General features: G+C 46.3%; 1 protein-coding gene across 3 annotated transcripts in view; it reads right to left on the reverse strand.

Annotated features, from left to right (window-relative positions):
- Nucleotides 1-691: 691 nt before the first annotated feature.
- Nucleotides 692-13,211, reverse strand: part of Rcor3 (REST corepressor 3) — a 43,600-nt gene continuing 31,080 nt past the window's right edge. The window contains exons 10-12 of one of the 3 annotated variants that reach the window (XM_051148154.1): nucleotides 8,470-8,527; nucleotides 1,674-1,915; nucleotides 692-1,217 (exon numbers count right to left, since the gene is read on the reverse strand). In XM_051148154.1, the coding sequence (XP_051004111.1) occupies nucleotides 873-1,217; nucleotides 1,674-1,915; nucleotides 8,470-8,527 (645 nt within the window). In that variant the 3' untranslated portion in view covers nucleotides 692-872. The remainder of the gene's footprint in view (nucleotides 1,218-1,673; nucleotides 1,916-8,469; nucleotides 8,528-13,211) is intronic. The other 2 variants (XM_051148156.1, XM_051148155.1) reach the window with 2 other exon arrangements.

Below are 13,211 nucleotides of genomic sequence, written 5' to 3' on the forward strand. Positions count from 1 at the left end.
CCACAGCCACCATCTCTACGAAACTGACAAAAGGATGTTCTAAATTCCCAACACAGGCAGAGGCAAGGTAAAAGCAAATAGCATTTACAAACATTTGTTTTCAAAATTAACATTTTTAAAGAACTTAAAAACATTATATCTCGCCAAATGTTCAGTCCTCTTTGTGCATGTTACTGATAGATACAGGGTCAATGACCTTTAAACAAGGACTTTGCACTAGGGCCCCAAACCATGTTAAAGGATTAGAAGGCTCAATACATTCTTTGTGGTTTCATATAATTGCTTTGCAATTGATTTAATTGCTTTCTTTTAAAGGAATATATTAGCGTTCCTTTAGAAAAAAAGCAACGTATTTTGAAAAAAGGGATATGAAGCTATAATTTCTTAAATATGAATATGAACATATCAAAATCTGAAATGCAGGTTATTTATTCTTGCACTCCTAACATAGGAAAGTGTGTGTTTTTTAAAAAATTTAAATTAAAGGGAAAAAAAAAAAAAAAAAAAAAAGAAAAGAAAGAAAGAGCTAAACACCCTTAAGGAACTTAAGGGGTTTTTACAATTCCTAGGTCAGTATTTTTGTACTAATAGGTTTTAGTATGAAGAGGCAGGAAAATAAGAAACCTCAACGAAATAAATACAGTAAAAATAAATGAAACCCCTTGGTATATAGGCTACTTTCCCTCCCGTGAGATCACGCTGGTGAGCCCTGGGAAGGAAGGTTGTGTGACTCCCACTTATGCTAGTCCACTGCCACAGAACTGCTTTGCAGCCTCGGTATCTAGGAAGGACTAGTTTTCCTCTTTTGGATCGGTCAGACGAGCACTGGCATAATGCCGGGTGAGAGATTACTGCCACTTTGTCCGATTTAACTAGTGCAGTGAGGGCTGCGACTCTGTCTGAATCCCAATGAGGGAAGGCGGCTGCTGGCCACCAACCGCGGTCAGCACTGGTCTTGGGTTCAGGCGGGGCGGCATAGAGTTAGCAGGGCGAATGAGAGGTGGTGGAGGCTGATTGGGAGTTGGCCGGGGCTGGATGAACCGAGCCTGCTGCTGGAGTGGAGGAGGCTGTCGGTGAAGAGCGGGGGCGGCAGGCAGTGTTGGACGAAGAAGTGGTGGAGGCTGGTTCAGAGTGGCGATGGGGGCTGGTGGTGTTGGAGTGGATGACGGGGCAGGAGGTGATGGACCCAGAGTCCGAGGAGCCTGTGGGGTCTGTGCCTAGAGGTGAGGAGACAAAAACACGTGTATGAGATTTAAGTCCGAGCAAACCTGCTGTAATACAGTTTGGGCTGTCACAGGAAAAAAACAAAATAAAGAAAAACAAAACAAAACATAACGCCAGTGTTTATTGGAAGCACAAGCTTCTTTTATTTTTAACAAAACAAAAAATAAACAACCCCTCCTCCCACCCAAAAACAAAACCCAACAAGGCTACCAAACAGACATCCTTATTAGTAAACAGCGTAACAGCAGGAATAATACACCTTCCGCCCAGCTAGGACCAGAAGTCAGCGTGTCGTTACGACTTAGCAGCCGCGAGAGAGGTGTCACTGGGGAAGTGTACTGTCAGCCTCATGCTCATTTAGCTAGCCCTCACACATGACCCTTACAGAACGCCACACGGAAGGGTGACTCCTCAGCTCAGATTAGCTCAGATGCCAGACACAAACACACCTCCTCTTCTTCGTCAGTGCTCTTCCCTGACGGCACATTAGAAGCACTGTTTGTCTCCTCCCCTAAAGCGGAAGCATCAGCGTTAGAAGCCTGGGTTCCTTGCTCTGCTTCCCACTCCTGCAACACCTCCTCTAAGTTAAACCGACGCCTGTAGTTTACAAAGAAGTTCTTCACTTGGCCAACAGTCTTGTTGCCAATTACATCTGCAATAGCTTGAAAATCTTTACCATATTTGCGGACACCTGGAAGGCAAAGTAAATAATACACCTGTGAAGGATCAGCAAGGAGAGCTGTGTGCACTTACATCATGCTCACACAAATACCAGCAATGAACAACCTTTCTGATAAACTCTGCTTGTTGCTCAGTTCTGAGACACAGGCTAAGCTACAATCAAGGTCACAGATGAAAACCGTCAATTATGTCATGTCGTCGAGCCAGCCACTTGCCTTCAACTGAACAATCAGAAACTTACCATGGTTTACATACTCAGCCATTTTCTCCAATCCTCTCTTGAACTCTCAAATACAGTCCAGTTATTGTAAAGCATTGAATTCTTTGTTCCATCCTCAATTCCACTTTCATTTATTTCCCTAGAAGCCAGTCACCTAAATTTGAGCAACACCGTTTGTAAACAAGGCTGGTCGGGAAGGGGTCATCCCTTCACCCCGCAATGGGCTCGGTGGGCCGCACGGTTCCCCCACGATGCAAAGCTTAGTAGTAACTTCGCCGTGATTGCTTGCCTACCCCACCAGGGTACCAGCAAATGGAAATCATTAAATTGTGAACTCAGAATTACCACAGTCTGATGGGTTGTGGGAAGGGGAGATGCATCTGGCCCACCTGATGCTCTAAGAGCCTGTCTGAGAACTCCTAACTACACTTTTCTGGGAGAATCAGCTCTGTGCACACACCATGACTAGAACATGTGTCCAGTAAGGAAAGGCAGTAGCTGATTTATGATGCTGAGACCAACAGTTGTGCTTCAGAACTTAAGATGGGTGACAACCTGCTGAGCTGAATTCCAAAAGAAATATAAGGATTCATATTTAGAAACAGGTGTACCTTGTTCAAAATACCCTTAAGAAGCTTTACATTTACACTTTGATAACTGTAATTGTATCAGAAAATAACCATTCATGAAAGAGATGAGAAGGGGCAGGGGGAGAAGGCTTTAAATCAGCACCACTTAATGTAATCAGAGATGCGAGCAGGAGAGGAAAGCTTGCTCAGACTGCAGCCGCTGCTGGGAAGAAACATCTAACACACCACCACATGGGGAAATGACTTGGCTTTTAAGTTCTACTCTTATCATTTTGAGTTGAGAATTTGGGAACAAATATCTCCAAATAAACCTGCCTCGCTGGGCTTGACTGATGGGGAGCTCCCCTGCTTCCTGCCTCGCTGAGCTGATGGGGAGCTCCCTTGCTTTAGAGCTTTTGGGATGAGAAATCTGACACTAACATTTAGCTAGATCTCACTTTAAACAGAAGCTTGGATTTACAAGCTATGTTCACATGTGCTCTGTTCTAAAGGAAAGGCATGCGTGACAACACAGACATCAGTCATAAAGCTTAAATCCAAACTGAATTTCATGGTTCAAGATGAATTCTAATAGTGATCTAGTTACACTGGGGGTTTATATGGCAGCAGAAATCCCAGGATACCCATAATAGTTACGGTCAATACTCAAGTAGTTTCCACGAAGTGTTCTTTAGTTCTTTAGGAAGTAACCCTTTTTAAACGGGTTCTGTGCCAATTCTAAATACAAACAAGAGATAGCTGCATGGAAGAGAAACCGATTAGAAGACAGACAGGGGCTTTCTCGGTGCTAATTCTCACAAGGGCCCCTCAGTTCACATTCTCCCTCGCCCTCTCCTAGAATTTGATTGCTTTGGACTCTGCCTGGCTCTAATCTTCGCTTGTTTAACAAGCCTTATTTTGGCATCAGCACTGTCACACTTGCAGGATTACCGACCCTAAGCTGACTGCTTCCCACGAGAGGACAGTGTTTCTCAACTGTCCGGTGCCAGAGACGTCCCTTATTCACCGGGCGTGTTTCTGATGACCTCAAGAGAGGCTCTCAGCACCATGCAGACCCCTCTGGTTTGGTGGATGATCTCAACTGGCGTCCTGAGAACAAATGTATCTGGAACAGTCTCCTCAGCCTGCAGGCCAGCTGGGCTCTGTGCTAGCTGCAGGTCCTTAGGCCTCTTAGCCTGGGGCAGTCCCACCTGCCTGCTCCCTCGTTCTGACAACTCCAGACCTTCTCTCCACGATGTGGAAAAATCTGGAGAAATGCTAAGCCAGGAAATGGGATTTTTCTGTTTACTTCTCTTGTTCTTCCTCAAACTATGGGGGCCATACAGGGTGTCTTGAAGTGTGTGTGTGTGTGTGTGTGTGTGTGTGTGTGTGTGTGTGTGCGCGCGCGTGCACGTGCATGTATGCACAAGGAAGCCAGAGAACAAGCTTAGATCTTGTTCCTCAAGTACCATGCATCCTGGTTTTTGTTTTGTTTTTTTTGTTAAGGCAGGATCTCTCTGTGTCCTGGAACTCACCAGGCAGGCAAGGCTGGCAGGCCAAAGAGTCCCTGGGATCTGCCAGCCACCATGTCCATGCAAGTGCACACTACGATACCTTAAAACAAAACAAAACCAAAAAACCCTTGGCTCTAGGGATTGAACAAAGGTCCTTGTGTCTTGTACTTTACTGACTGATCCATTGCCCTGGCCAATGGTGCAGTGACTTGTAATCTTTGTGCTTGTAGAAATGCTCTCTTGGCTGGAAGATAGACTCCTTTAAAGATCTTCACAAAGCTGGCTTCAACATACGGCCTGGGAGACGAAACTCTTGAGGTCTCTGCGATGGAGAGCAGCCAGCTGGTGTGCTGGGACCACATCTCCAGAAGAGTCTCATCTGAGGATCCAGAGGACAACCAGTGCAGTGCAGAGATGAGGAACAGTGACATGACGGAATAGCCACCGAGTTCCACTCTGTACTCTGGGGTGACGGTGGGGTGGCCCATGCTCTTTATATGGTCTGTAGCAAACCAGGCAATCTATTGCTTTCTCCACAAGGGAGTCGACCATGGTGGTTAAACCCATCAAACGGCTGATGGCACATCTGAATGGACAGCTGACCTCTAAGGTCAGTGGAATGACCATTGGAGGCCCCTCCAGAACCAAAACTGTGACTCTCTAGAGAGGAAAACATTGCTTTTAGTCAAGTTTCTAAACTCCCCATTTTTTCAAGGAATTACTTTAAATACTTGATAGAATTTTTCAATTTTGTCTGGGAATTAAGAAAAACGGAAGCAGGTGATTGTTACCGTCACATTTTGCGGTGGCTCACATTTTCCTCTCACTGTTCCACATCACCCAACATGTATATACCACTGCACACACAGTTTTAGTCATTCCCTATTTTTGTTAAAGACCAACGTAGGCACTCCTTGAAGAACCCCCAACTCTGAGCTGGAGGACATGTCTACCTAGGAGCACACGGAGAGTGCTGCCCAATTATGGTCACGGTTCAGAAAGCCAGAAAGTTAGCATGAACACTGCTCTCGGTACCTAGACACTCTGAGGATGTGGCCTCTTCTATAGCCAAGACACATTTAAACTCACATCTCTAGGGATGTGCGTTGTCATCGCCTGGCAACTTCCTTATTAGCTCAGCAGCCAGACGGCGAGGACTATGCAGACAGTCACGTCCAAATCATGGTTCCCTTTCCCTGTCTGCCACTTCTTTCTGCGCCCTGCACTCACATCTCCATGTTGTAAGTTCAGTTCCACTCCAAAACCAATGGGGGGTTTGAATGATTAATCACTGAAGTGGTGTACCAGAGGCTGACAGACTCCACGATGTCCACTCTCACAGCCTTTGACAACAGAAAAAACACTTCAAACAAAAAGGGGTGCCTGTAAGACGCAAAGGCGCTGGTTTCCCATTCCCGCTTCCTTTTGGTTACTCCTGCTCTGTATTTACCACCTTTTACACTTCATGCAATGGTCAAGCCAAGTCCTTCTACTTTATGAACCACTCTAGTTTTGGGGCTTTAGCTATGAGATAAATCTTAAAAGGCAATTTCCATATTTGCTACTTTGTTTCCCTTTACAGGATGGGCAGTATGAGGTGCTGAGGAGACAGCATCTGTCAGGGCACAGAGCACCTGCTCCCTGTTCCAGATGCCATGGAGGGAAATGAAAACTGAAATGTAAAGCTGACATCTTGCTAAAATTTTGTTTTTCCTGAAATAGCATAAAGAGTAGAGAGCTGAATCTTTTAAGCACTAGGAAATGCATATTCTTCTGAGGGGGACTAAAATAACATCAGCAAACACTGCACGTCACGTTCCTCCTGCACTCCCAGGTCAACGTAGGGTTTTCTGACAACAGTCAATAATTGTTGCATCCCATGTAAAAGACCATATACATGGACATACAGCAGAAGGGCCATTCTTACTGGCACTAATGACATCCCACTTGGACTCCTAGAGAACACCACTGAGACCACAGCAGAACTAGAATGGACACGGGGCAGCTATGGAAGCATAGACAGATTCCTGCACACCTGACTGACCCTTTCCCTACTTTCCACCAGGGGAGAAAGGAAGGGAAACTCCTAACCTGCCAGCAGCCAGCTGGCAACCACTGGGACGGTGCAAGACACGGTTTAGAATGAGACCGTTCTTGGTATGCTTGTCGGCTTTAAAAGAGTTGCAGAGTGTGTTCAGACAGACTCACTGATCTCAGCAACGCAGCACTCTGTTCTCCAGGTCACTGCGACAGTTGTTAGGAGCAAAGCAAAGCATTTTTCAAAGGGTATCACAGCAGTAGACACGTGTGTGTCATACAAACTGAAACACGTTAATATCAAAACAAAATTGATGACTGCTTTGCAACACAGAGGCAGCTGTTACAGGATTTACCATGTAAGGGTCTCTCAAAAACATGAAGGAAAAGCAGCGCTTGACAAGTAGCGTCTTACGAGGAAACTCCACAGGCTAAGCAGGCTCTACAGCTACGCACGCACCTTGGGCACTGGGCCACTCCAGTACACTGTTTCTAAGACTTCCAGATAATCATGTAAATGTCTGAGCAGACAGGACAAAATGGCGCCTTTTAGTCCTTTCTGAAACAACTACTTTAGACACAAATCGCTACATATTGTTTTACTTTATGTACTAACAATGGAAACCAAAAGGCCTAAGCAGGGCGAGGTAGTGCATGCCTTTAATCCCAGCACTCGGGAGGCAGAGGCAGGCGGGTCTCTGCGAGTTCAAAGCCAGCCTGGTCTACAAAGCGAGTCCAGGATAGCCAAGGCTACACAGAGAGACCCTGTCTCAAAAAACAAACAAACAAACCCCAACTAAACAAGCAAACAAACAAACAAAAAACCAAACCAAAAAAAGAAAAAAGAAAAAAAGAGAAACCAAATGGCCAAATAAAAATTCCAAATACTTTCTAGTCTATAGAACTAAAAGTGAGGTATTAATGTATTATTTTAGAAGGACCTTCAAAACCCCAAGAACAAGCATACTTTCCCTCAAACTGTCGTTAGAGTAATTTATTTAGAGGTGACTTTCTAGATGTGCACAGAGAGCACTGCCCATGCCTCAGCAGGAAGGAAATGTCTGATTTGAAGCATCAGCGCTCTCTTCTATTGCTTCCATATATTTAAGCTGGCTGCACACACACAGCTCAGGCTGTACACAGGGACCTCACTGCCACCCTTTCCTTGAACACAGCTTTGCATGGTCCAAACAAACTGTTCAGTTTGGTGGACTCTGCCCCCAACAGCACAACACTGTCAAACTTCAAGTGCTGTGTGAAGAAAGGTCACATCAAGGTTCCCTTGGAGTCTCATGAGAAAACCCTTCTCTGGGATAATTTATACCATGGGACAGAATTAGCATATTAACAAATCCTGGGAACCCAGGGTCAGCTCTTATCACGCAACGCTGCAGTGGAGAAAACCAGGCTGTGCACGGACAAAAGAAAGGCCCGCTCAAACTCCTGTCAGAGTTCTAAGCCACAGGTCTAATGCACACGATGCAACTTCTAAGCAAAGAGAAGGATGCGTGTTTGGAAATGTTAGGAACTCTGTGCCCATGCCTCACAGCAGTTAACCTTGATAAGAAAGCTCTTCTGCTCAAGACAGTGAGCACTCACCAAACAGTAAGCAGACTACACTCATTTACACAACAAAGTCTGCAGATGGTTCATCTTAAAGAGAAACAAAATCTATCCTAAATAAAAATATACAATTTGCCCTTAAGCAGATCAAACAGAAGAAGACCCAAGTCTACCATGTTCCCCATTTGCCCATGGGTGCATGCCAGTGAGCGCTCACGAGCTGCACCGGCCATGGCCACACACTCTCACGGTGTCTGCGGTCTCTTGAAGGCACTCAGTGATCTATCTCTTTGTAAGGAACGACACACCTAAGGTACATCATTAATATTTGCATGACCTCATGCTTATCAAGGAGAGAAACAAAGAGCAATTGGACAAATAAGAAACTTATGGTTTATGTTCATAACGACTCATTGATGTGACAGGGACACACCGTGAAGCCAAGCCACGGAGCACTGGGTGACCTGCCATGATCCGGATGTGCCTAAGTGTACAGCTTTGGTACGCCACACCCATAGACACAGCACACAGTCCCTAGTCTCCGGGAGGGTGTGGGGAATGCAGCCCTGTCTCGACCCACTTCCACAGGAGGGAGAACTGTGCAGCCACCCTCATGACAGTCACAACGATTAACGACAATAACTGCTTATCTTTAGTATACCTTGCACTGCTAGAAGCTGCTCCTCTGTGGTCCAACGGGCATTAATTTTCTGATTTGACTACAAAATTAAAAAGAAGTTTCCTAATGAGGATATGAAGACAGACATTTTTCCAACTTGCTTTTTAAAAACTTTTCACCAAATCACAGATATGAGACTAATATGCCGACTCATGGAGTTTCATTTCAGAAGGATTAAATACATCTTGAGTTACCTTTTATCCACACAGAAAGATAATGAAAGAAAAATGAACCCATTTGGGAGACTGAACAACATGGATATTTCACTCACTTTTCAATTACAATGTTCCTATTACAAACCACAGAGGCTGGTGTTAGCCCAGTTTTTAACATTTAAGAGATTATGTTCCTTAGAGAGAGTCTCTGACTCTAATATTTTTTCACTTCACACTGAATAATGCTTTCTCCTACAATAGTTGTACAAGTTAGACTAAAATGGAGGATAAGCCTAAGTCCTAAGGCATTTCTTTGCATCTCTGAAGCAGAAAAATGACCCATTGACAGGACTTTGTTTTTTAACCCCACAATTTCCTAATGATTCTTCCCACAGTGACCAACACGAGCCAGACTTCAGTAGTTCAAGCCACTGAATACAGCAGGGGAGAGAGAGAGACTGGTGCCCCAGTTCACAGATGGCCCCAGGGACATCAGCTCTCACTTTTGGGGAACACCAAGGAAAAGAGGTTTATACCTCCTTATAAACAGGTATTCAGAAAGAAGAAGCAACTTCAAAGTCAGAAACGAAACTTTGAAAGGACAAAAGGAAAAAACTTTAAAAGATCTAGAGCAAGGAAGGAAAAACAAAAATCAGAAACAGACATGACTAAATCCCAGGAGATGAGAGGGGACCACGGGCAGCCTGGACAGCGTGCTAGAAGGACACCAAGGGAGGGGGGCAGCGGAGCACAGGCTCTGAGACTCACGGAGGCAGCAGTAAGAGGTCATCAGCGGGGCCTCGGATGGAGGGGTGTAGTTCCAGCTACTTGGGAGGCTGAGGCAGGAGGATGTCAAGTTCCACACTGATGGTCAAGAAGAGCCTCAACAACGTAGCCTATCTCAAAACAAAGTACACAAAGAGGGCATGGGACGGAGAGTGTTTCAGCCCCCGGAACGCTCCCCTCAGTGGAAAAGAAATCAATACAACAAGCCCCGAACTCAGGCAGGGGCACAGAAGAGAGCACATGAAGAAAGGGCAGACACTGGACAGGTGACCAGCGGCACCCCTGCCGGCTCCTGGAGGTCAGCACTGGAACCATTTTAAATGGACCCAAATGCTTCAGAGCAAATGGTGAATAGGTAAAAGCCTATTCTAACTTAATATGACCTGGAATACACAAGGGTTATAAACTGGCCCATTCTTTGTATGAAACAAAGCTTTTGGTTTTTGATCATATGTATGATGCGTGTCTGTGCCATGTACACATGTGGATAAGTGGAGGTCGGAGAACGACTTTGTGGAGTTGACTCTCTCCTTCTAACTTTAGGTGGGGTCCAGGTACCAAACTCAGGTTGCCAGGCCTGTGTAGCAAGCTCCTCCACCAGATGAGGCCTCCTGAGGGCATGGCTCACCCTCTGAGGCTGTTAGTGATTTGGTCACCAGGCTTCCACTGCATCTGGCATTGCTCTTCTGACTAAAGAGTGAAACAGTATCCTTTGGTTTTGAAAACTGTGTGATCATAACATGGGGCTTTGCTCTTTGAAGGCTTCAGTACTTCCCTCAAGCCCTTTAGCTCTTTTTGAAGTACTTGGCTGTCTTTGTTTCCCCAACTTTGCTTCAGCTGTCAACAATGTGTCGATGACAGGAGCTGTTCTCTTGCACAGACATCATCCAGGGTCTCACCTGGGCATCTAGGGTTGCACTTGGTTTGTGCTGTGTTTGCATGTTATTAACTGCAGTGATGGCGCAGTGCTAGCTGGGGCTGCGCAGGCAGCGTCTGAAGCTATGGGGGAGATAGAGCACGCGCTCGCTGGCTCGCTTCTCCTGCAGAGTTTTGATTCTGGGGCTCTCCCAGGCAAACAGCAACACTTACTTCACAAGCTGCTCTGAGGATGAACTAAACCTGGAGATGGTGCCTGAGACAGTGAGAGCTGATGGACTCAGGGAAAAATACCATGAAAAGGCAACAAAGATGACACAAACTGTGTATGCTATAAGCATGCATTTTCATCTAACCCTTACAAGTGTCTGAAAGGCACAGTCCATGTGCAAAGTCCCGAGGTCTGTGTGGGGGGAAGGGCCACGTGCTCCAGCCACTCTGCACGATTCGAATTAAAGCAGAAAAAAGGAAACCAGAGCAAGGCTGGCAAGCCTGCACTAAGCTAACAAGCAATAGCCTCGTCAAGGGGTGAGGAGTCAGCGCATGTGCAGTGCAGCATGACTGTAACCAGAACAAGCCGCTAGCGCCTGCAGAGGCGGCAGAAGATGGGAAGGTAAAGCCAGGATGGGTTACAGTAGAAACCAGGCGCTGGGACATTCAGGCAGAGCTCAGGTCCGTGCGGACAAAAATATAATATTCAAGTACCCACACCATCACTGAAGGGTTGAGAAGCTTTTATGACAATGGAGCCATTCGTACATTACTTAAATGTGAAGTGCTTTTTAAAACTGCTGTGTCCTCACAGAGGTAGCTGTGGACAGACACTTCTCACACCCAGCACCAGCACTGCACTAGGGTGTAGCCGAACCCAAACAGGGCCGTTGAACAGATTTGGACCATGTTGCATGAAAACGTGCTAAACACTAACAATGGCTCCCAAGGGATACGTGGGCAAGCTGTGTGAGAGCCAAAAAGTGGATGAACGAACGGGACTTAGTTTCCAGGCCACGGTGTTCACCCTGGGTGTAGATCCCGGGATGTCCTCAGGAGGAAATGGCAGCACTGCTGTGGGTGCTGCTACCAACCAGGCCTGCTGTCTTTAAAGTATCTGTGATGGAACTTCAACACTGTGGAGGGATGAGATGATGGACATCCAGGAGGAGAAGGGAGCAGGAATTCTGAGTGTAGAACTTAGATCACACCTGGGTGGAAACTGCCACTGCGGGAATGAAGCAGTGACAAGAGAAGGAAGTATCTCAGCAGCTGAGAAGAAGGAAAAGTAGGGCAACCATCTAAAACGGAGCTTAGTGAAAGGGCCGGGACCCCGGAGTTCCCAGCTGTGGGCCCAGCCTTCAGCGCCAAGTTAATAGCCTTTGAACCGTAGCTCTGGTGGGAAATTGCAGGAAGGAGATATGGAAACTGTTTGACAAAATGGAGACAGAAAAGGAGGAAGAGACTGAAGAGAAATAGAACAAGAAATTTTAGATACACAGCAGTCTTTTAAGTTACTGGTTTTAAGTTCTCACAAACACCAGAAAGCTTAATTTAATGAAAGGACAACTAGAATATGACTTGTGACCAAAAACTAAACTCTGCAGTTGCCCCAGCAAACCCTAGTCTGAACACTCCCGTTTTGAAAGTAACTATTCAAACTAAGACAAGAAAAGTAACAGTAGAGGTCTCCGCAGACAGTTTAAATACGGGACACTTGCCCTGCGCCCTCCCTGCTAAATCAGTCTGTCTTCATCTGTTCTCCATTTTGTCAGTGGTAAGTTCATACTATTTCACAAGAGCTGGAAAGGTTACAAAGTTAAGCTTTCTGCTCTGCAGGCCCTGGGAACCCGAGGTCTGCCTTCTCAGCCACTGCAGGGCCTGGGAACCCGAGGTCTGCCTTCTCAGCCTCTGCAGGGCCTGGGAACCCGAGGTCTGCCTTCTCAGCCTCTGCAGGGCCTGGGAACCCGAGGTCTGCCTTCTCAGCCACTGCAGGGCCTGGGAACCCGAGGTCTGCCTTCTCAGCCTCTGCTCTCCTCTCCTCCCGGACCATGGAGCTCACTGCCTCCGCCTATCTGCCACAGCTAACACCAAACGCCTCCTCCACGCACACACACTCTCCATCCTGGATGGACACATGCATTTTAACTCTGCAATGGATTTGCCTCTTGTTCTCAGCCCTGTGGCTAGCCTACCCCACTCATCCCTCACTGTACAACCTACACACGCCCTGCATATTAGCGCAAGGACGTTTGCCTATTCTGATACCGCCAAAGCCATTTTCCTGTGACACCATTCCATCGCCTACTCTCTGTGGTAAAGAGGCTGCTGCAGGGCTTTCCTCCTTGTACCTAATTTAAAGCTTAGTTCTACCTTTCACAAAAACCGTTTACATCCTGGCTCCTGCCTAACGATCCCTATTAACACCCTTGGTTATCTCTCTCACACTGTGTTCACTGCTAGGCGGACAAGACTCTTGAGAAAAGGTGTGTTTCATGTTTCCCCTGAGTCTCAGTGTCAGCTCAGCTCTGGCTGGCTTTACTGCTCTGCACTGGTTTGATCTGAATGTTTGTTTGCTCTTCGTGGTGGTCGCCCTCTTCTCACTGGAACTTAGAATCTGTGCACCACCCCCATTACCGTCCTCATAGAAAAACCCTCTCCTGACCACTCAGCCAGGGCGAGTAACGCCCAGCTGCCTTCTGAGAGCATTTGTTTCTAAGTCTATATTCCATCAGTTTATCATATAACAGACTACAAGTATTTTTTAAGCAGGTGGGGGAAAAAAACCTCACCTTATTGCTCTGTGTTCTCGCTCCCCTAACACTTCCCACAATGCCTGCGTGCTGATTACATGAAACAGTAAGTAGTTGTGGAGATGAATGTGCTTTCTTCTTCAAATGTTACTCTAGATAAAAT

This window comes from Acomys russatus, chromosome 6 (genome assembly GCF_903995435.1).
Source record: "Acomys russatus chromosome 6, mAcoRus1.1, whole genome shotgun sequence".
Taxonomy (NCBI): domain Eukaryota; kingdom Metazoa; phylum Chordata; class Mammalia; order Rodentia; family Muridae; genus Acomys; species Acomys russatus.